Raw genomic sequence first — 23,328 nt, forward strand, 5'->3', positions numbered from 1 at the left:
GAGAATCTGCTGTTCTGCCTGCAAGTCGTGTCCTTTCTGTCATTTGGTGCTTAAGGACAAGGGGAGCTTTTCTCATGGTATGTTGCATTTGTTCCAGAACCTGCTGGTTTTCCTGGCCGTTGGCACACTTCAACTCACAGCTCATCCACATCTGTACCGTGCTGCCCTGCAGCCTGCCTGCTTCATACCAGCTTTTTCACTGGATTTGTTGCCTGTGTTTTTAGCAGGAAGGAGGAGTAACATTCTGTTGTGGTGGTCAGCCGTCACACAGTGGGATCCAGCTGTCCAGTAGCCCAAATCCAAGTTATTGCTCCCTTTTATGGTCACTGAAATACATATTCTTGAACAGGTTATCCTGTGTCTGATGCAATTGAATGTGTTAATTTTTGTTCATGTAACAAATGTATATACCTCTCAGTCATGAAGAATGTTTCTTCTCCTGAAGTTCGATGCTCAATAGTTGACCTTCTTGGCTCTTTCCACGGCTGTAAGACTGGATGAGATTTCTCAACATCATTGTTATGTAATTCACTTCAGTAACTTCAGAAAAATCTTGGAAGAACCTTCCTCAGAGGAAAGAGCAGAAATTTCCTGGGCATTATGGAAGCCCGTGATGACTTTTCTGCCCAGAGCACTTGCATTGGAGTACTCTTATTCTGATTTCCAGAGTGAACTCGATGGCTATGAAATACCTCATAAATGTGTTCTAATCCTCGGCATTCTTTTGCAGGTATAAGGATGATGTGGACAGTCCTACTGAGGAGAATGGGAAGCAGAAAGTCCTGTACAGCCTGGAGTTCACTTTTGATGCAGATGCTCGTGTTGCCATCACAATCTACTGCCAGGCTACGGAGGAGTTTGTTGGTGGCATGGCCGTGTAAGTCTTGGTCTTGTGGGCACTTGGAGGGGTACAGAACCTCTCAGGTGAGGAGCCTGACAAACATCTTTCCTTTCTTGCCTGTGAAGCAGTGCTGCTGTAGATGATGGAAAGTGGATTCTCTTTCTGTTTTATGTACTCTGATAGCTTTGAATATTGCTTTCACTTCCTTCCCCCGCAAAACCAATTTCCTCTCTTGTTCCCACATTGGTTTGTCTTTTGGATGTGGGGAAACCATTTTGTGTGCAACAAAGGAGAGGAACTCACAGCTGTGTGCTTTTTCAGCAAGATGATTTACAACATTTCAGAAGCAAATACCCTCCTCTTCAAATACGATCTGTTTTTCCAGATCACACCACTGGATAGATTTTTCTGTTCCCTGGGGTGGGAGCATCTGGGCCACCAAAGAGAAGTTCAGCTTGACGAGTACATGTGAGTCAGTGAGGAACTGAAACCTATCCAAAGTCCCATGTGGGGGTAAATGACTACCTCAAAACAGGGTATTGTAAAATGGCTGTCAGGAACATTTTCTGCCCAGAAACCCTGCCTGTATGTTTTCTGTCAGGTACAGACTAACCTTTGGCTCGCTGTAAAAAGGGTGGTCAGGGTGTGATCTGTGGAATCTTCCTCACATATTTCGCTGTAGTAATGTATCTGTGCAGATTTCAAAGCCTTTGTATCTAAGTGAGCACATTTAAACCATTCCAATCAACACTGTGTGCCTGTCCTCTAAGATTACAAAAATTTCCTCTCTTCACTGAGGGCTGTGGTGGCTGAAACTTGCTCTTCCTTGTGTGCACTGGGCACACTTGAGCTGCTGGTACATGACTGCAGACTTCAGTAAGCATGGAACAAAAAGTTCTTCTTGTTCTATGGGTAAAGGCTGCAAAAGCTCTTGGCTTTTTCTAGTAGAGGCTTTTGGCTGATCAGGAGCTCTGTGCACATAGTGCTGATGGCTTCTGCTGTTGTGCTCTTGATTTGGGGGTAAAGTCGTGGCATATTTAAGTGATCTGTGGAGGTTTCAGCAGGGAGAAAGACGTGTGACAAGCCGTAAAGTGGCTCATGTGCTTTATACGAAGTATAAACATCTCAGTGATGCTCAGAATAAGGTGGCTTTAGAAATGAGACACCTTCAGTGCTCCCATCCAGATGTGCTTTCTTCCAAACTGGAGGATGTCCTGGTCCAGGATTTTGTTAGGCCCCTCTTTTCTGTTGAAGATTGTGACTGCTTAGTTAAGTTAATTAAGTTAATTAATTTGATCCTTTTAAGTGGTTGAAAAATCCCTCCTGACGAACTCAGAAAATCCCTCCAGCTCTGAGAAACTGAATCTAAATAGAATGCAGCAGGATGCCTTAGAAATCCTGATGAAGTTTCCATGTTCTGTCTCTTAGGTCCTTAGGTTTCCTGTGAATTTAGTGCTAGTCAAGTGCTGGAATGGCAACCTTGGAGATTGAAGTCCTCTTTTCCTAATACAGGTACAGCGTGGACAGGCAGCTGGTTTCCCTTGTGCTGCCTTGCAGAGCATTCTGTGGTTTTCATCCCAAGAGGGAAACTGTTATGGGCTAATGGGGAGAGCTGAAGGCCTCCGTGGCCAGGGTGGATTTGCTATTGTAGCTGCTGCATAGAACTTATTGTTTCTGGACTCTGCATTTCTGTAACTAGGAACTCTGTCGTCTCAAAACTCTGCCCATTGATTGGAGGTGGAAAACACAGTTTCTGGTTCACTTAAAAGGATGCTATTTTACTGAAATTTCATACCAATTAAGCCAGTGGCTTCCTCTTGGTCTGCCATCTGCTTTTTAAAGCTTATGCCACAAACATGAATTACCTAATTGCTTTTTAAATTGAATTCCTAGGTACAGTTTATGAAAGGTAACGTAACTGTCAACTTCAGATTAAAAAATATATTTTTAAATACCACGTTTTTAATCCACCCTGTCCATGTTCACCAAAAGATGGATCTCTGCTCGGGTGATGAAGGAGAACCTTACCTGCCTCTGCATGAAACCAGGATCTGTGGTCAGTGCTCATTTCCTTGCCGCATGTGGCTGATGTGACTGAGTTGCCCTAAGGGATGCAAGCAGTTCCCAGAGCACTAACCCTTCATGCTGAAAGTCAAAGCACTTGGATCCAGCTCTTGCTTCCACTACTGTCCTTTTATTTAATAAATCATAGTTTAATTTCCTCATAGCATAGAATTGATGAACTGTCTATTTCTGCTCTGGAGTTCTTGCACAATAAATGTTATAGAAAAATGGGGTGTGGGGTGCTGCACTAGAAGCCAGTAAACTTTTTGAAGGCATGATCCTGATTTCATGCAGATGTGTAGGTAGTAGGGGCTGGGGGAAGTGAGATACAAATATAGACTTTATAAGCTGCTTTAATTCAACCCAGGCAGTTTTTCCATGTGGAAGTGGCTCATGAAGCACATCTTGGGGCTAGTGCAGCTGCCCAAATTAGGCATCTCTGCTTCTCTGGATTTGCTGCTGCTAGTAAAAACCTTTTGAAGCTCTGATTTCAGCTTTGCAAAGCAGTTCTGAAAGGACAGTGCTGTAATTACTTTGATTTATTATTTTCAAGTTCTAGTGGGGAAAAAGCTGTAAGTAAACTGTAAGAGTGCCTTTTTAGTGCACTAGCAGGAATGCAGCTTTGCTCCACGTGAGGTGGTACTTTTCTCTTTTTCTCAATTTCTCTTGGTGCTGACACCTGCATTTAAGTAACAAATGTGTGCAAGAGTTGCCCTGCACTGTGTGTAAATCCAAACTGCGTTTCTTGCTGTCCAGCACTCGATTGGGAAGAAGACTGCTTTGTTATAAAGGCACTTTTTTTTTCTTCCGCTTTTCTAAATTGATGCTAATTCCTAAAATGGGAGAAACTTTCTGGACCATTTTCTAAAGCAGAAATTTCCTCCTAGTCCTTGGGCTGCAGCATGGCTCCTTAGAAATGCTAGGCAAGTTATTCTTGCTTCTTTGCTGGAGGAACTGCTGAACCTGATAGCATCCAAACCTGATAGCATCAGTGCTTCTGCTGCTGTGAAACTGCAGCTGGGAACATCATTATGTTCATGCAATTTGGAGTGGGAGGATGGAGGGGATGAGACTCTCAGTGAGATGAGGCATTGCTTGTTGTCAAGCTTCTGCTCACCTTTGGTCTGTGGTCTGTGGGCCTGGCTTTATGAATAGCCAGTCTCTGTGACAAGAGGGGAGCGTTTCTGCAATCCAGGAGTCTTCCTCCTAGAACTGCTTGGGCTCCATCTAAAAGCTGCAGGCTTCATCAGCCTATGCTGCCTGTACTGACCTGCCTTAGAGAGTGTTCAGCACACTCCCAGGTACTGATGCTGGGAGATGTGTTCAGCTGTACTGCTTCCCAGCCAAGATCTTGGCAACACATCTCCCAACCACTATCTGCCTCTTGTCCTGAGCTACTGAGCTCTGAATTTCACAGCAAGCCGTTGTTACCGTGATGGGGTTGTAGCTGACCAATAAAGTGTGAAGATGGAGTATGTATGTATCTGGGGAAGGTTATCCAGTACTTTCTGGTGCTAGTGCAGATACAGGAGCAGCCCCTTGAACAACGTGGGTATTAGTGTAAATCTGGAGGGCACCACTGCTCTATCTGAGTATCTCTTGTCCAGATAGAGTGTGCTTAAAGAATCTGTAGGTGAAAACATGTTAGCTCTTGGTGGAGCAGCTGGTGAATGACCCAGAGCATAACAGAGGCCAGAGCTATCTATGTCTGGAGCCTTTTTAACAGCATGGAATTAATGGCAACCTGCTTCTGAACAGTTCGGTGTCCATGTCATCCTCAGTTTTATGTATTGTTGTGGTTGCGTCCATTTTCTTTGATTTTGAGAAACTGCCCTGACGGGACGTTTGGTTGGAGGAAGAACAGGGGGTGTTGGGTCAGGAGGATATTTTAGAGACTGCGGATTAGGGAGCAGTTGGGTTTGTTCTGCTTGGCAAATTGTGGAGCACAGCGATTAAGGGCAGGCCAGAGAGGAGGTGTGCAAGGGATGACTGGGATGGGACCTGGCTGAAAGGGATGAGAATCCCTGCCTTAGCAGAGGGAGGCACAAGCACACAGATGTGTGAGCTGCGTCAGCTACTTGCTAGCGATCACCTAAGTGTGATCCGTGCTGTCCCTCAGAGAAATGATAAGATAGTCTGTATTGCTTGCAGTGCAAACAGTTCCTAGAGAATACTTGAAGGACTTCCAGTTTATAGCCAGCTTTTTTCTGCAGTGAATGGTTTGTGCGTTTGTACCCTCAGATTTATTGTAGGAGACAAATATGCTTTCGGGAGCAGGTAAAAGAGATGCACATATTCTCTTTTTGTGTGCTCAGTGAATCTATCCTTTCCTTTTCTGGCACAGCCTTGATATGCACATATTAGGTTCCTGGGAGGGCCCCCAGGACTTTTCCAGCTGTGAGTATCTTGCTGACTAGCAGGAAGGGTTGTGCAGTTATAACATGGCAGCAGTGGATGTTTCCTCAGGGGAGGGAGTCAGACCAGCTGGAAGCACTTAAGGCAGCCAGCTCTCAGGGCAGGAGCAATGTGCACAGATCATGAGCTGCTGATAAATGTGACATGAGAGATGCGAGTTTTTGCAGTCCTTTCTTATGACAAAGACCTTCCTCTTTGGACAGAGATGGTACTCTTTCTTGTCCTAGTAATGTTGCCAGTGCTATGTTTCTTTATTATAAGGAGAAAACAATGAAAACATACCAGTTAGCTCTGCTAGTCTTCACCCTTCTTCAGGATTATGCTGTTTGTGCTGCTGATGCACAAATGGGTGTGCTGGAATTTTTTTGGTCTAATTTCCTTGCTTGTTTTGCAATGTCTGCTACAGATTGCATTCTACCGCTGTCTTCCAAACTGAAGTGGATGTGACACTGCAGTACATGATGTGTTTTGTCTGCATGTGGAGATGTGAATAGGTAGCTCACCAAATGCAATCCAACTGAAATGTGTAGCTCAGCGCATGGCCGTTTTCACTAAAGCTTGTGAAGGAGGGCCAGCAGCACTCATTCCTTTGTTTAATCAGTAGCCTCTGTCTGTCGGTTCAGAGCCTTTGAAAGGTGCTCATGCTGCTTTTGGCTGTGGACTGTGGTGATTAATATGAATTCTTTGCACAGAGAAGATTTCTTCAATGTGAAGAAATCAGAGGCAGAGCTTTTTTCTGCTAGGCACAAGCCTTAACAGCCAAAGCCTGCTTTGATCTATGCAGGCACCAGACCCCAAGGGACTGTAGTGTACAAAGTTCACATGCTGAAAAGCTAAATTGTGTAGATTTCATTGAACAGACAAGCCCTCTGTCTTTAATAAGGGTTCTGGCCTTTGTACCTTTCTCTGTTGCTGTGCTGTAAGTTGCCATCTTTGAAGCCTGGCTAGAGTCAGGAGTGCAGCTCTCCCTGCGATGAGCTCAAGTGAGATGGCTGCAGGTGCTGGAACAGAATCTGGATCGCAGAGTTTCATTGCATGGTAAGGTGTTTGTTTCTTCCTGGCCTGGCTTGGAAACCAAATCTTGTGAGGAGGCAGAGGAAGAGGAGAATAGTGTGTGTGGCAGTGACTGCAGTGCACCAACTGAGCACCCACAACTTCTAGACTGTGTAGGAGTTTCTTGGTGCTGGATTTTGCCTAGCTCTGGCTGTGAACCAGTGCTACAGCCTTCTTACATTTTGTTAGTATTTCTTTTATCAATAAAAAATCACTTTGAGTTACTGGGGACACTTGCTCAACTTCCCTCTTCCCCAGAAGCTGACTTTTTCAGATCCTGTCCAAAGATAAAATGGAAATATGCAGATAGAAGGGAGAGGGAACAATGTACTTGCTCCACATCAACTCCTGGCCCCTCTGAACACCAGCAGAATGTGACTGGCTCCTTCACCGAGGATGTGGAACTTGCCAGGCAGCTGCACGCTGCAGTAGCAGGAGAGCTGGTTCCTGAGTACCTTCTAGAGCTGGGACTGGTGCCCTGCTGTAAACTTCCCCAGGCACTGACCTGGGGAGGAGTGAGAGGGAAACTCCCCTGCATGTTCATCTTGCTTCTCTAATGAGTGTGTAGCAACAGCAACTTCACTAAGCTTAGCCAGGGGTTCCCAAACATCATCTTGCCCCTTGTGCTTTGGGAGCTAATTAAGGTCTACTGGTGCCCAGTAGCAAATCTGGTCTGTTTGAGCCGTGGACTGAGCAGCTGCATGCAAGTAGGGAGTGCTTCTCAGCTGAGGGCAGGGAGTGAGTTAGTTAGTCAGTTAGTTTCTTGGATTCCTTATATTCTTCAATAAGCACTGTCTGTGTCAGGCATCCAGGCCGTCTCTGACCTCCACTCTCTCCTCTGCACTTCAGTTGCAGTAGGTTCCTCTCTTGTTGTCACCTTAGGTAAGTCATTCCCCTCCTTTCCAGTTGCACAGGGAGAATTGTGCCTCTCTGCATAGCTGGGAAGCTCTGAGAGAGCCACAAAAGGAGCTAGGTAAAGGCATACTCTATTCATTGCGCCTGACAACTCAGTAAATAAAACTTCACTCAATTGCTCTCCCTGTAATTCACATACAAAAGATCTGTCATCCTGATCTCTCCCACACCGTGCTTTAAATGCAAAGGATGGGGTCAGAGCTTCCAGTAAAGCAGCAGTATTGTAGAGCAGTTCAGAAAAGTCTTTGAGGGTAATGTACTATCAGTGCATCTACCTTGGCAAGAAGAGCAGAGAGCACATGATCCTTTCAGATTTTAATGCTGATCTTGTGGCAAGCCTTGAAGACCATCTCCTCATGGATCCTCAGAGGTTGCTGGAACTACACCAGTTTTCCAGGGAAAGGCAGATTATGCCTGTTTTTTTTTTCTCTTGGTTTGAGAGGAATTAAGTATCCATCATCATCTGGTATCCAGGTTTTTACTGCCCAGCTGCAAAATGCATCCTAATAATTGTGCTTTAAATCTCTGTGTTGGCTAATGAGCCCTGGAGGGCAGGCAGCATCCCTGTGAGCTGTATGCACTGACATCAGGTTGGGAGGCCTAGAACAGGCTGTGTGGGTGCTGGGAGCCTGGCTCAACCCAGCCTCCTGCACAGGCAGGTATCTTTGGGCTCTGCATCAGCTGGGGCTGGAAATGTGCCCTGCCTTCCCCTGCTGCTTGGACAGGGGAATGCAGTGGTAGGGTTGCTAAAAGTGTGTTTAAAAAGTCACCAAGTACACCTTGCCACAGAGGTGTTGCTAGGAAGATTGAGGAAATTAAGCTCCAAAAGCAAGATAGAAGATACGTGTTAAGTAGTTATGGTAAGTAAAGCAAGAGCTGCATTCAGCTTCTGGTAGGAAGCAGAGCAGCTATTACTGCTCCTTGTCCTCCAGCCAGTGCTGACTGTGGTGTCTTATCTGTTACAAAGTCTGTGCACATGCATCGATCCCATTTCATCATCCAGGTTCGTTAGTGTAAAATAGCTTCTTGTACGATATTAAGGCTCAGATGTGTCTTCACTAATCACCTCTGCCATCCTGCAGCCCATTCTTTTCTACGAGATGTGAAGTCTCAGGTGTGCACATCACACACAGTCATCAGATGTGATGCTCAGTTCTGCAGTTATTGGCTGACTGTGCAACTTGAGCTTTTCCCACAACATTTCCTTCACCACCTCTGGAGGTGAGCTCCCTGAGCCCTCCTGCTCCCTGCTCGGAGAAGCCAGAAGGCATTCTGCCTGATGCAGAAGAGCTTTGCATTGCCATCCTCTTCTGATGTGCTCTGCTCCTACACAAAGTCTACTTAGGCTGATACTAATTGGAGCTTTCCAACTTCTGCTTATGCAGCTGGTGGTTTGTAAACTGTGTCTGCATTTTGGAATGGCTGAATGTCCTCCAGAGTACAGAATCGTTTTACAAGCAAGGATGGTCTTTCCTGTGCTTCTGTGCATGCTCTGTTAACTGCTTTACCTGACGGCACTCCGTACTGATTTGGTCCACAGCAAAGCGATGCCTTTGGATCTTCTGGTGTTGTGCCCTTCACAAGGCTGGCAACAGCACTGTTCACCTTATCATTTGAGAGTTGTTATCAGCAAAATATTCCCTGCTGATTGGCAGGGAATACTTTGTGATATCCCAGCTTGAATTAAGGAAAAACTCAACCTAGAGCTCTTGGTTCTAATGTGACACTTGTCCCAGGCTGTCTGGTCAATCATGGCCAGTGGCAGTTAAGTTTGAGCAGTGACCAGAGCTTCTGACTGCTCGGAGGTCTTTGCAGTGGCTGGAGGACAGTGTTCTCCCAACTCTCACTTCATGAAGCTCTGCCCTGGAACTCAGAATTAGTGTAGGAGAGACATCATCCTATTATTGTGATGGGTCAACATCTTCCTTGTAGAGCTGGAGTTAGACCTGTCTGTCACTGGGCCTGTGGAGGTCTGTTGTTTCTGCAGTGTAGGCCTGTTGGGCGAGGGATCTTCCTCTCTGTTTTGTCAACATGCTCTGAACACAGTGTTAGTAGCTCAACAGCACAAAGGCTGTGGTAGTAAAACCAGCTTTAGTTGTTCCCACCCTGCTTTATAGTCCTGCCTGCTCCTTTGTGCCAGAGCTGGCATGCTTCAGAGATCACGTGGCAGAAAGGGGCATAAAACCCTGTTTTGCCACTGCAGCCCCTTGTAAGTTGTGCTCTATGTAGTGAAATGTATTTTGGGGGGCAGACAGTGCTGGGGGTTCTGGATGCAGGAGATGCTGGATGTTAGCTCTGGTTCCCTTCCCAGAGGCATTTGGCCCAGCCTGGCAGTGCTGGGACTTGGTTGCATTTCACTGATGGCCCTTGGGTAAGTGGGAGAGTTGTGACTTCTCTAGGAGGCTGGCATAGAGGACTGCTTGGTGGTTCTGTAGTGCTGTTGGTGCTGTGGTACCTCTGGGGAAGCATATGAAGAGTAGAGAGCTGGGGAATTGGTCTGAATGGACCTTGCTTTCCAGAATGGCCCTATGCCATGTAGTGTTTCTCACTGCAGTGCTGTCCTGCAGAGGCAAAGGGCAGCTCTTAGTGCTTTGCTGTGTGATGCTGCTGTTATGTCAGTCCTCGTTCTTCCTGGGTTTCCTGCAGAAGATAACTGTGTGCTGGGTGGGAAGCCAGCATTGCTTTGGCTCTTGATTTAGCAAGGTAGCTTTTGCTAGGCTGCTGCACCCCAAGGCTCCTCTGACATGCGGTGTTTCCAGGCAGGTCAGTATGATCCAATCTGACCTTGCCTGTCTGTGCTGCTTTCCCTCTCCATGCTCACCTTCTTCCCTTTCCCTCCCCTTTTTGTATTCCCAGTGAATGGCTGCCAGCCCCTGCCAGCTCTGCCTCTTAGAGCTTCCACTTGTGATTCCTGGAAGGCAGACAGGCGTGAATGAATAAGAGCCTAACAGAGAGCAATCACTTGTTACAGCAAGTCTTCTTTTACCCCTTTCTTCAGATACAGCACAAAGAATCCCTCTCTGCAGTCTGAGACGGTTCATTACAAGAGAGGGGTAAGCCAGCAATTCTCCCTGCCTTCTTTCAAGATTGATTTCTCAGACTGGAAGGATGATGAGGTAAGTCTTTTCTTCTCGTTGCCTTCTTTCCACAACTCTGTTGCCCCAGAAGCATTGGCCTCTGTTTAGTATCACTGAGATACGGCTGGAAGATTTGCACTCAGAGCTGCCACAGCACGTTTTGTGGGTGTGAGACAAACAGGGCCTTGGGAGGAGCAGATATGAACACTGCCTGGGAACTTGGCAAAAAGATGAGGGAAACAGGGAAGAAAAGAAACTGAAAGAAGCAACTTCTGATAACGCTGATCAGCTGGCATCCCAGCAGCTGGCGTACGAGGGAGACAGCAGAGATTGGCACAGGAGCTGTTCCCAGAGCAACCCACACTCTGCAGCCTTGTTCTCCCTGTCAGCCAGAGAACTTGTGGGAACAAATGTGCCCCTGTTCACTTGCTAAGCCTTACCCGGTTACTTTGGGACAGAGCTGATAAAGATTCTGAAAGGGCCTGTCTTCATCTCTCCCTTTTGTTTTTTTTGGCTTGTCATTTAGACCAGACTCCAGTGGTCTCCAGAATGGGATACATGCAAGGACAATTCATTAGGGTGTGAGAAGAACTTCAGCAGTAAACGTTGATAATTCATAAATTTATATATGTATATATACACATATATACACACAAGGAGTGTATGACCAAAATTGTTATATTGATGGGAGTGAAAAATTGAAATAGTTTGGAGACTGCAGTTCTAAAAATAAGTCTTACTCTGTCTAAGGGCTGTGTCCTGCATTATTAGCTCAAGCAGTACCGTGCAGCGGGGGGATATTCTCCCCCCTGGGGCAGATCCACACTGGTTCATTAATGCCGAATAAGGGGATGCCTTCATCCTTTTTTTTTTAACCCGTAACTGCAAACAGATGAAGGTTTGGTTTTAATTAAGCTCTGTGGCTTTTACTATATAGCAAGATCTATGGAGTCCTGTTAATTTTGGTATCTCTGTAGAATTCCAGTCCAGGCAGTAACTCTGCTTCTTGAGCCTCTGAATGTTGGCCCAAGAGCTTCCCTGCATGTTACACAAGGCAGAAAGGCTTTGCTGTTTGCCCTCCTCTGTGCAGAGCTGTCCTGAGACATTCCTCATGCAGAGGAGTTGGTCTGCAGCTACTGCTAATACACTTGTTCCTGTAAACCCTTCTCCCAGGTCAAAATTAATACAATGCTCATTTCTTCTCTCAGGCTTGTATAAAAGCATTGTGTATGTGAACCCTAATAGGAAACACTACCTATTAAAAAATTAAGATTAAAAAAAAAGAAAAAAAGGAAAGAAAGAAAAGTCATCTTTCATGTATTTTGAAAAGATTGAATAGCTATTGTCTTGGAGTTGCAGTTTTAACTAGAATCAGTCGTGTGCTGTAACAGCGCTGTGCCAGTTAGCAGGAGCCTGCGGAGTCTGGCCTCCTGATGTCCTGGTTTCTCTGCCAATATATGATTTCACAAGTTCAGCCTACAAAAGCCTGGAAGAGCTGCTTTTCAACCCCTTCTGTCATCTGAGGGAACTGGAAAGTAGGAGCTCAGATCCCTTTCTTAAAGAGTTGGGAAGCTTGGTTTTCACTTTTGTTCCTGCCAGCAAGGTTTTAATTTGAGTACTAAAGTCACAGCTTTGACAGCTTAAAGGAGAAGGGAGATGCAGTGGAAAAGTAAGTTTCTAGCTCCCTTCACTTGATTCTGCTGCATCCTCTGGTCTTTTTCATTGCTTTCATGGGGGCTCTGGTTGTTGAGACAATGTGGGACAAGCACTGTGATTCAGAAGTTTCTTTCCCCACTTTGGCTGTGTGTATACATTGTTTGTTTGTTTTCTCTCAAGTGCAGTAAAATGCTGAATCTTCTTAACTGTCCCCTGAAATGCAGTGCTTTTATCTGACAGCTGGCTGTTATCATTCAGCTGTGTACAGTTATGTGTTCAATTGCCCTCCAACTTCAGTGTTGGTGTTGTCAAAAAAAAAAAGAGATTTGTTTCATGCTTTTGCTCAGTTAATACTTGGAGATGATGTAGTTCTTGGCTGGTCAGCAGAATGGAAAATAGTGTTATGTTGAGTTGTTACGTGGAAAAACCTTATAAAAACCTTGTAAAAACACCTTTTTACTTTGTTTTCATAACACGCTGGTTTGTTTGTGAGCTATAGTGTAAGGCTTGTGTTGGCAGTTATTTTCAAGCCCCTAAAAACGATTGGGAAACGAGCCATTAAAGAGGCCTTTTGTTTGAGAATGCAATAGTTTATATGGTAAAGCAAGCACAGTTGGTTGCTTTACTGTGATGCGACTTTTCTTCCTCATGGACAAAAAGTAGCTGTTGTGTTATGGTAATAAATCAGAGCAGGAAGCAAAGCAAGGCCTTAAGCTTCTTTCAGCAGTCTTAATCAGCTGTCCTCGATTAATGATGTTTTTCGTTCTCTGGTATGCTGTAATAGCTCAAAAATACAGGATAGAAAATAGCAGCCCTATTAGTTTAATCTAACAAGTACTGAGATGTTAAATGATGCTTTTATGTTCTCTGTGTTACTCTGCTCATTTAAAAGGAGATTGTGGTCACTTGAAGGAGGAATAAAATGTGGAATCGTCATACAGAGAATGAAAATCTGCAACCCTCAGGTTTGAAGAATATCGGAGACGGCAGGGCTCAACCCAGAAGGTCTTCCAGCACGTGCTTTCCCTTTAGAGTTGGATATGCATATTTGAGCAGTTGTGTGCTTAATGCAGCTGGGAGTTATTTCTAGAAAACGTTCAGATCGTGTGCCTTTGAGCCACTCAACTACTGACAGGAGAGCAGTAGGCTTGGGATTGCCTCTGCTCCCCCACAGCCCATGAGAGACTGTGAGTTGTAGACCAGAGCACGTGCATGCAGCCAGTAGCAGAGGTGCAGCCATGTGAGCAGTGGGCTGAGGCCTCTTGGTGGATGGATGCCAAGGTGCATCATGTCCACGTGCAGTTATCAGCAATTAGCTGTAGTTCATCCAGAGTGGAACCATCTCCAGCTCTGCCAGGGCTTGCTGTGAGGGTTGCCTCGCATCCAATCTGGCGTTCTGGTTTGGCATTTTTGGCGATGACTGAGATTTTCCTCCTGGTGTATCTTTTGAAAGCCTTAATGGAGGAAATCACAGCTCCAGTGGTGCAGAGGGTGAGGAAAGATCAGGAGGCCCCAAAGCATCACCTGAAGGACCCTGCGACGCTTTGAAGTGAGTCTCAGCTTTCACGGGAAACTGGAAACAGGCTGCCTGGAGCACCATGGTGAAAGGACACTTTTTTCTCTCTTGGCAAGAGATGAGACAAGAAAACCAAATCAGTAATTAATAGAAACACTAGAAATCCAGTATGTGAGCCACTTCTGTTCCTGGCACAGGACAGTGTTTGTAAGGTTGTATTTTTCTTGCGTGTATAAGATCACACGTAGCTTTTGAAGTGCTTTAATGAAGTGCAAGGCAAAGGAAGAAATTTAGTCTATTTTCCTTGCACTCAAGGAAACTCTCAACTCTTAAATTTTCACTCTTATCCATTAGAAGGTCAGGGACCTGAGCTTCATAACATGCCAAATGATGGAAATCAGTCTGGTGTTTCTTCAAAGTGCAGTGTGAGCTTGAAGTTTTGCAGATTTCATTCTACATCTTCAAGAACTTCATATAAGAATAAGGGTTGTTTTTTTTGTGGTGTAGGGAACATAATGTGTGCTGCTGTTCTGCAGTCACGGAATGGCTTGAGTTGGAGTGGACCTTACAGCCTCTCCAACCCCTCAGAAAGGGCTAAATTATCAATCAGGGCTAAATAATGCAGAGAATTCTGCTTTTAGTGCTTCTTGAGGCCTCATATCTCTGAGGCCCATGGGCGCAGCTGGGGTGGTAGCACAGCCTTTAGTGGGAGAGCCTGCTGCCCTTGCAGGTGAAAGCTTGGTATCCTGTAACTTCATTCTTCTATTACTAATGCTATTGCAAGTCTTCAGACAGGCCTGGTGTGAATTGTCTAAATTGATGTTGTTTCTTTCCCTCAGCTGAACTTTGACTTGGACCGTGGTGTGTTTCCAGTGGTCATCAGAGCAGTGGTGGATGAAGGGGATGGTAAGCACGGCATATGCTCGCTCAGTCTTCTGTCTGGCTGGATGTTAAGTGACCCTTTATGGGATGCCTCGTTCTGCAAAAGCAAACACATTTTACAAGCAGTAAAGTTGTGGGGAGCCTTTCCAGAATGAAATTGGACGGGGTTGGACGGGGTCCTGGGCAACCTGGATTTAGATCCAGCCCTGCTAGGCAGGGGGGTTGGAACTACATGATACTTGAGGTCCCTTCCAACCCGGGTGATTCTGTGGTTCTGTGAAATTATTTCAGGAATTCACCATCACTTTCTTTCATTAAAGGAGTCGAGCTAATCACAGACTCTTACATAAAGATATGCTTTTAAAGGTAGCCTTGATTTTTTGACAGCAAAATTGGCCGGGTAGTTAGTGTTGGAGTGGGGTTTAGGATAGCTGGGGTTAGGTGTTGGCTCTGCCACCAGAGTCTGGTGCAAACTGGAACAAATGATTCCCTCTCTCTTTTAGTTTTGTGTTTGTTTTGTAACACAAGGATGGAGTTTGTATCTTCTACCTCTTTGAGGTTTGAATCATCTTTGTGACAGCTAGAGCTGTCTGTAGGGCTGAGGAACTCTCAGAAGAAAAGAAAGGGCTTTTAAATCCTCAGGCCACTGTTCAACCACAGACAAATTAATTCAGCACTTTAAAATTACATTCTTTTTCCCAAAGGAAGTTGGATGGTATTAATAAAAGAGCATGACTTTTGATGGTAAATAATACTGCTGGTTACTTTTAAAGCACGCTGCCCTTTTAGAGAAGAGTGGGCAGTAAATGTTTAGATTGTTAATCACCTTGTGCTGTGTTTTCCTTTGGGTGTGTGTGCTTTTGGGCTCTGTGTGTTTGCACTCATTCTGAGCGCTGGTGATGGAAGGGGCACAAGAAAGTCATGTTCCCTACAACTGATGGCTGTTGTGCTCAGCAGGACCAGCATTCCCCTTCTGCTTTTTGCAACTTTTGGTCCCAAACTGAAGAAAAATCAGAAAATCCCTTTTAGATTGTATTGTTTATTGCAGTTCGTGTGCTCTGCTTCCTGTGTGAAAGAAGTTCACTGCATTATTTTACAGTCCTCCAAGCAAACAGAACTGGAGGAAGCAATTTAAAGTGTGACCAACACAGCGTAGTGCAACAGAAAATAAATTGTTTTTAGAGTGCATCTGTTTTTACTGATTTCAGGTGCTGTCAGTGATATTGACATATATATCCTGACCACGGATAAAAAAACAACTTCCACTATTTGTTGAACTTTTGCCAATGTATTTCTACTTTCTTATGTCAGACATATTGAGAAAGACCAAAAATAGAACAGGAGGCAGCATGGGAAGCATACATTTATGCATATAATATGTCAGCTCTTAGCCAACAGTGAATTGTCATCTATATTAATAGCCTGGAAACACAATTTCTTTTAAATCCTCTCCTGGATAGAATATCACCACAAAAATATGTGACACTTGAACAAGACTGGGAGAAATTGCTGTGTGTTCTGGTTCTTTTTTACTGATGAGATGGGCAGGAGCTAGACTTGTGTGTTTGGAGTATCTGGGAAATGACAGCTAGTTTGTGACTACTTGCAATGAATAAAATTGAATGGGAAATTAAAATAGCAGCCAGCAAGATGTTGGTTTGGGCTGATTTCTGCCAGGGAGATGTTTGTGCTCCTTGAAGAATGTAAGCTTGCAGCATTAGCACTCTTCATTCCTGCTTGTGGAACTGCTCTCAGTAAAGGTGCAGAAATCCTTAGGGGATGGAAGGTGCTGTGCTGCTCAGCCATGTGTGCTGCTTGAATGAACAGGATATGAAGGGAAGCCGTGTCTGTTATCTCTTCTTAGGCTGTTCAGACTGCAGTGAGGGACCTGCGTTTCATTTACTCAGTGATCTGGAACAGACTGCCCTTGTCTGGCAGGGAGGGAGCATGCAGGTGAAATCCCAGTTCTAGCCCTCTGTTCTGGATACCACTGTGTTCCTGAGCACATCCTCATTGCTGTGACCATTCTTGGCTATCTTAGCATATCAGCAGTCCTGGACTCCTGTTCCAGAGACTGCTGTTTCCAAACATGGTCTCTGTGCCACAACCCACAAAAAAATCCTGTTTTGCCTTTGTTGTTCATGGCCCCCCAAAGAATCTATCAAGCTCCCATCCCTTTTTAGACATCACAGGAGTCATTTTCTTCAGCTGTTTACATTCTGGCACGGAGCTCCTAGAGCTGCCTGTCTGCTCTTCTGCATGTGCTGACCACAGCGCCGGTATTCCAGGCAGGGCTGGGTGGTGGCACACCTTTCCTTCCTTTGGAGATTCCTCCAAGACTCCCATTTCCACAGAGTGATTGTAGTTAGACAAAATGTAGACAATTGGAGCTGGACAGAACTGTGGATTCTTGAGTCAAAGAGGTCAGGATTGTGCCTTGGTTTCCTCTGTTTAGCACCTGCGTTTCGCTGTGGCTTTTTTTGATGGTAGAGTCATGGATGCAGCATACAGAAACCTCTGTTGGCCCCTTGTGAATGCTGTTGGATTAAGAAGGGGGCCTCTGATTTGGAAGAGGAGGATGGGATATTTGTCACTGGGGGAAAAAAGATCTGATAACTGGACAGAGATGTTTTGCTGTCCAGACATATGAGAAATAAAGGTTCTACAAGCATGTAGGATTAGACTGTAATAAAGTAGTAAGTACTGGGGCTGGAAGGGCTGCCAGCTGCTGTTAAAACTGATAGTTTGTTTCTCTGTGGTAAATTCAGGTAACTACAGCCAAGAATACAGGGAGAGAGCAAAATGCCATTGAACTCTTTGTTTTAGTGTTTCCTATGCATCCTGTGTTTTAGCAGCTTCCTTATGGGTATCTTATAAGGGACAGTGTCAAAAGCCTCACCAAAGTCCTGTGGGACAGCACGCACTGCTCCTCTCATCCATCAGGCTGGTCATTATAGAAGCTTATCAGGTTGGTCAGGCCTGATAATTGTTGAATCCATGCTGACTACTCCTGACAATTTCCTTCCCCTTCATTGCCTGGAAATGATTTCCAGGATGACCTGTTGCACCATCACGTTCCCAGGGACTGAGGTGAAGCTGACTGGTCTGCGGGTCCCCAGGTCTTCCTTCTTTTAAGCTGCAAAAGGAGGTGAAGGTGGTATCGGTTTAAAAAGTGCAAATTCTAAAATCTGACTAAAATTCAGCTCACGGTGATGTTATGCTTGTGCTGCTTTCAATGTTTAACCAGGAGCGTTCTGTCTTTCTGCAGTGGTGGTTGAGGTGACAGGCCATGCCCATGTTCTTCTGGCTGCATTTGAAAAGGTAAATGACTTCTCTTTTCCGTCCTTATCACTGTATATGTAAATATTTCCACGGGTCATTAGTTTGTGTTGATATATCACTTAGCACAGTGGGGTCCTGGCATGAAACTAGAGTTCAGCAGTGGCACTGGAGAACAAATAATAGCTTGCAGCAACTGCTGGGCAGTGTGTAATCACTATTTGTACCTGAGCTGGTCAGTCAGCTAATTGTAGCTGGTGTTTCCTGTGTGTGGGGAGAGGGTGTGCTGTGGTACCTGTGACGTTTGAGAGTGGTAGATGTTGACCAAGGCTGCTAGTGTGTGGCTTTCCAGGGCCTTGTGATCAGTTTACAAAACTGGATTTGCTGTGTCCAGAGCCTGCTGCACCTTTGTTTGGCCTTACCTTATGCTTAGCACCAAGCCCTTTTATGGCTCAGGGTACATCGTGCATAAAGGCTTCACTTTTCCTTGATAGTAGCTGACCTGAGCACTGCCAATGCAGGGAGGCTGAGCACAAGCTTTGATTGGAGTCTCTTCGCATGATGACTGTACCTTGAAAGCATTTACAAGATACCTAACTACTTTATGTTGTGTCTGGACATATGTCCTGGGCAAGTGACGTGTAGTGACATCCTAAGATGAGGCAAATGTTGCTGGAGTAGAGTTGGGCATGTTGAAGAGAGCAGCATTAGTGCTGTGCTGTTAGAACTTCCTGCTTCCAGGCTGGCATGTGGGCTGACTTCTCCTCAGTCTGCTCCATCCCTGCCATGTCCAGAAGTAAGCAGGAGTAAGTTGCCAGGACTTATCCTAGGTGGATAGTGTAGATGGTGACATTCTGAGTCAGAGGGCCTGGGCAGCACAGTCAGTGCTCAGGAAGCCCTGTGGTTGGAAGATGCTCGAGGTTTGTTTTGTTGTTTAGCTCGGTATGCGTTGGACTTACTGCGGACAATTAGATCTGTGAGAAATGAGACGGGCAGCTGCAGCACTTCTGGGACTGTTCTTCTAATTGCCTTGTCCAGGTGAGCTGGAAAGATCAAAAAGTCTCTGGAATCCCTCAGTCATTGCTTGGCAGCACCTGGGGGAGGACAGTGTGGCAGCAGGTCCTTGGGAAAGGCTGTAGAGTTTGGAGTCCTGCTGTCATCTTGGTGAGACTGCACTGCAGAATCCTAGGGCCAGCGCTTGATAACTGTGCCTTGTAGAAATGTCTTTCCCTGAGATACCTTCCCATGGAACAAGCTTAGTTCCCATAGTTGTAAATGGCAACTAGGCTGTGACTGATAGCATAAAGTGCTACATCTCCCAGTGCGTGTTAAATATGCTGGAGATTGTTAGAGCTGTTATGATGCTTTCTGGGTCCCATACAGCTGCAAACCCTGAGAACATAGTCATGCAGCTGGCTTTGGGGAAGGAAGGGCAGTGCCAAGCTTTGCAGAGTGGTCTGGTGTGTATTGGGAGTGTGTTAATGTGAGGGCAGAAGTGAAGCGTTGGAAACTTCTGGCTCATGAGGAAAGTAGCTTAACCACTCCAGCTGTGGAAGCAGGCTTTCAAGAATTATAGATAATTTCCATGTACTGTGCAGAGCTTCTGAGCTGTCTGGATACATAGAGGTGATGGCAGATGTCCCCTGAGTGCTCAGGAAGCTGAACAGCTGAATTGGGAACTGACTAAAGCTGCTCTGGCCATTCCATCAATGCTGGCTCATGCCTTGTGTCCAGCTCGAAGGCTGAATCTGCTTCCCTTCTTTTCCCAGTCTGTGTGTGCTCTGAGAGGGAGGTGCCAGTGAGGCCACTCCTGACTTCTGATCTTCCAGCTGAATGCTTAAAACAAGATAAAAAAAATTTTTAAAGGTCAGAGGGCAAAGTGCTTACAGAGTTCTTTCTCCTCCTGTCTTAGGATAATTGCAGCTTTTGAAGTGTAGGTATATCAATCTGGAGGAGGTTTTTGCTAATAATCACTGCTGCTGATCAGCAAAGCATGTTTGAAGGACAGGCAGGTCAGCAGCCTCAGCAGCTGGCTGTTGGTGTGCGTCTTTAAGAGCACAACAGTAACCTTGACACTGCACAGTGTCTGACTTTGTAGCTTTTCCAAGGTCAGAAACTTGGCACGTTGTGTTTGCCTGGAAAACAGTACTGTTTTGTCTTTTGGTGTAACATTTTTGTGCCTTCCTTCTGAAACTCCTCCAGCAAACAGATGCGTGTCTGCAGCTGCTCGCAGCAGTAGGCCGTGTTGGAGTTTCCCCTCAGTCTCCTTCCGTGCTCTCAATACTCTGGCAGAGGAGTTGGTTTGATTCACATCAGTTGGCACTTGGGGATGAGGGAGAAAATAGAACTGGCACATTATTCCCGATGCTAATTCTGACACCAGGTACACCCAGAATTGTTACAGTCGTGCCTGCTGCAGCCGTGCCAATGATATGCTAGGGGTGCTGAGGCAGAGTACATGTTTCTGACTGCAGCCAGTGGCCAAGCCTTGCTGTCAGCCTTGTGCCACCCCCTGCTCTCCTGGGGCTCCAGCCTCGAGAATGGCTCTGACTCTAGATGTTACCTAGGGAGTTAACAAATACCTCCTGCCAATTATTGCTGCATTTGTTGAAGAAATGTTTGCACCCAGCTGGACTGGCTGCACCCTGAAAGCATGCAGTGTGCCAATGGATTTCTGTGTATGCTCTGACCCACTTGAGCCAAGAGGCTAATAACTGGAGCCAGCTCCATCTGCCTCTGTGCTGCAGTGAACAAGGAGCACACTGATGCCCTGTTCCACTGCCTGCTGGGAGCGGTTGGTGTTCAGGTTATAATACACATGCCACTTTTCCCTTAGCTAAGAGATGACAACTGATCATTAACCTGCTTTAATTTTTGTACATTTTGTCTGTTTAATGCGTTTCTTTTTTATTTTTTTCCTCCTAGCATGTCGATGGCAGTTTCTCCGTGAAGCCATTAAAACAGAAGCAGATTGTAAGTACTTGTTTGTTGCTGATTAAAGTCGTATTTGTGTGCCAGAAACACTCAGTGGTCCCTGGTGGGAAGCTTTGATATTAGTTCACCAAAGGCCTGACAGCTTGGCTACTTAGCTCAGATAGCACCAGCAAAGTGGGTTAGTGTTGGGCTGGGTGTTGTGTGCCGTGTGTGTTGGGGAAACAAACATGGCAGTGCAGTCATGCAAGCCTGTTTATTCTGCTCTGCAAGTCAGGCACTGTATAAATTCAGTCTTCCTTATATATTGCTGCCTCACAGATATTTGGTGCTTTTATGAAATTGGGGCTGCAGTGCTGATGTTTTGATCTCTGTGTAGGTGTGTGTAAATTAGGTTTGTGTAAATGAGCTTAAGGTGTGTGTAAATTAGGTTTGTGTAAATGAGCTTAAGGACTATGGATGTTAAGTAACGTGAGCCACATCTGTGTGTCCACACTGCCTGGTTGCTTTAGGTTCTGTGTTTTGTGCTGTGGAAGGATATCTTTGCTGACTCATGTGCTACATAGAGGCTGATTACTGTTAGGTTTCCACATATGTGGATGTGAAAATAATAAGGGATCTTATGTGTATCTTCTCCCTGCATAAGCTTCCTTTTTGTGTCTGTAGTATCTCTGGAGAAATCTCATGCACTGAAACCTTTTGGCCCAACCTGCCTGTCCCCTGTGAGTATCCTGGGACTTGAGCAGGCACAGACACCGTTGTTCTTTGACTCTAGCTTATACAGACTGCACACATGAGGAGGGCAAGGCAAGAAGGAAGAATGGCAAACAAAATGTTAGGGATTTGTAGCCCTCTTTTAGCCCGGTCCAGTGTGGTGCAATGCACAGAAACTGTGCAAAGCCTTATCAAGATTGAAATTGCACTTAGTCCTGCGTGGAGAGAAATGCATAAGCAAAGGAGACTTCTAAAGATTGCCAAGAGTTTAAGCTTCTGAAAGACAATTGGGTAGCAATCCTGCTGCAAGATCAGATTGAAATGTCTTGGTGACAGAGAAGAAATAAGGTTGAACGTACAAGTAGGCTGTTCAAATGGATCTGGGAGATGCTCTGTTTCCTGAGAAACTGACTTAAATAGCCTGGCAGCTTTGCATCTTGCATATTGTATGAAGGATAATGCTCTTCAGGTTAGATCAGTCCAATCTGATATTGTTCTGGTGCATGATCTTAAGAGACACAAAATATGAGGTAGGAATTCAGCAGGTCATGTGGTACTGAGAGCAGTGATTCAGTCATGTTACTTTGGAGTCCTCGCAGAGCAGTGGCTTATGTAAAACTTGGCTGAAGTAAGGGGACTTTCAGTACCTGACTGGCTTCCTCCTACCATTCCTGCATCTGCTGTAGTCTTGTCATCCCTTTCATTGCTGGAGCTCTCATCAAGTCTGAGCATTACTCACCAGATCTGTCTGGATTCTTCCCACATCTTGAAATTACTTCCTTGTTGCTTGGAAACTCGACCCTTCTCGTCCTTGTTGCCGTAACCTCCATCCTCTCTGCAGTACACACAGCATGCAGTGTTCTCATTTCCTTGTTGTTCTTGAGCATACAATATTTGTATGATAATCACTGGTAAGTTTAGCTTTGTGCTTCGTGCTGCAGAAATATGTTTTTGCATCGTCTTTTTTTCCATCCTCGTTTCACACTGATGCTCCTCAGATTCTCCTCTTAGCCATGCTTGGCTCTTTTCTGCAGCTTTACCTCCTCTGTGACTGATTCAGTCATAGAGGCTTGTTGGTGCTCCCTGCTCCTCATCAGGCACTTCTGCAGCGCGTTGTTGGGACTGTCCTGTTTTCAAGAACAGTATGGGTGAACTGACAGACATACTCTTACCTTTTGTTTTTGAAAATCATTTTGCACTGTGACTTTTGGTTGCCTTTTTTCTTTGTTTCAGGGCATTATCTCATCTGATGACTGTATTAGGATGAGCAGTCCCTTTCCCGATAGAAATGTTGATAGAAATTAGCTGCCTCAGAGCAACAGCTGTAAATGGCTTTGTCTCTGCAGAACCTATCTTGCAGATTTCTTTCAGATAAGATTTCTAAGCTGTCTGTGCTGAGACCGAGTGGTTATGAAGTTGGTGTTTGAAGCAGACTGGGGAGAAGGTGCAGGCTTCTTGCCCTTGAGAGTTTACAAGAGTTTGGAATAAACTACACCCAGCAGAAAGCCACAAGGTTCACTCCCTTGAACTGGCCAGAACTGCATCAGTCAGGGTTCTGCACCCCAGTGCTGTGCTGCAGCTGCAGTGTGAGCTCCCCCACGTGCCTGGTGCAGAATGCAAGCCCTGGAGGTACGTGGGGTAAAAAGGCAGATGGGAGGGAAGTGTGAGCTGTTTTGAAGTATGAGCTGCGGTTTTCAGCCAGCAAAGTTCCGTGTTCAGCAGCTCACTGAACTGTGAGTGCTGGGCATGCACTCGTGGTCTCTCCTTCAGGTTTGCTCCTGCCCAGCAGAAGCAGCCTTAGCTCTCCCTGTCTGGGCTTCATTGCAGTGCTGGAGATGAGTTACCAGCCTGAGCCCTGCGCTCGTCCTTCCTCTGAGCTTGGTTCTATTGCAGTGTGCTTCCTGGCTGAGTCCCAGGTCTGCATCCTACAGGTGTTGTTAGCAGCCAGCTGGGGATGGTTCCAGAAATCAGCACACAAGGGCACG

At 45.6% G+C, this 23,328-nt stretch overlaps 1 protein-coding gene across 5 annotated transcripts in view; it reads left to right on the top strand.

Moving 5' to 3' along the window:
- The window catches only part of MGRN1 (mahogunin ring finger 1), a 47,937-nt gene that overhangs the window by 11,820 nt on the left and 12,789 nt on the right, over nucleotides 1-23,328 (top strand). For 4 of the 5 annotated variants that reach the window (XM_052679708.1, XM_052679711.1, XM_052679710.1 and 1 more), the window contains exons 4-8: nucleotides 731-877; nucleotides 10,287-10,404; nucleotides 14,377-14,443; nucleotides 17,688-17,740; nucleotides 20,624-20,671. In XM_052679708.1, coding sequence (XP_052535668.1) covers nucleotides 731-877; nucleotides 10,287-10,404; nucleotides 14,377-14,443; nucleotides 17,688-17,740; nucleotides 20,624-20,671 — 433 coding nt within the window. The remainder of the gene's footprint in view (nucleotides 1-730; nucleotides 878-10,286; nucleotides 10,405-14,376; nucleotides 14,444-17,687; nucleotides 17,741-20,623; nucleotides 20,672-23,328) is intronic. The other variant, XM_052679709.1, reaches the window with a different exon arrangement.

This window comes from Tympanuchus pallidicinctus, unplaced genomic scaffold (genome assembly GCF_026119805.1).
Source record: "Tympanuchus pallidicinctus isolate F22 unplaced genomic scaffold, pur_lepc_1.0 scaffold18, whole genome shotgun sequence".
NCBI lineage: Eukaryota > Metazoa > Chordata > Aves > Galliformes > Phasianidae > Tympanuchus > Tympanuchus pallidicinctus.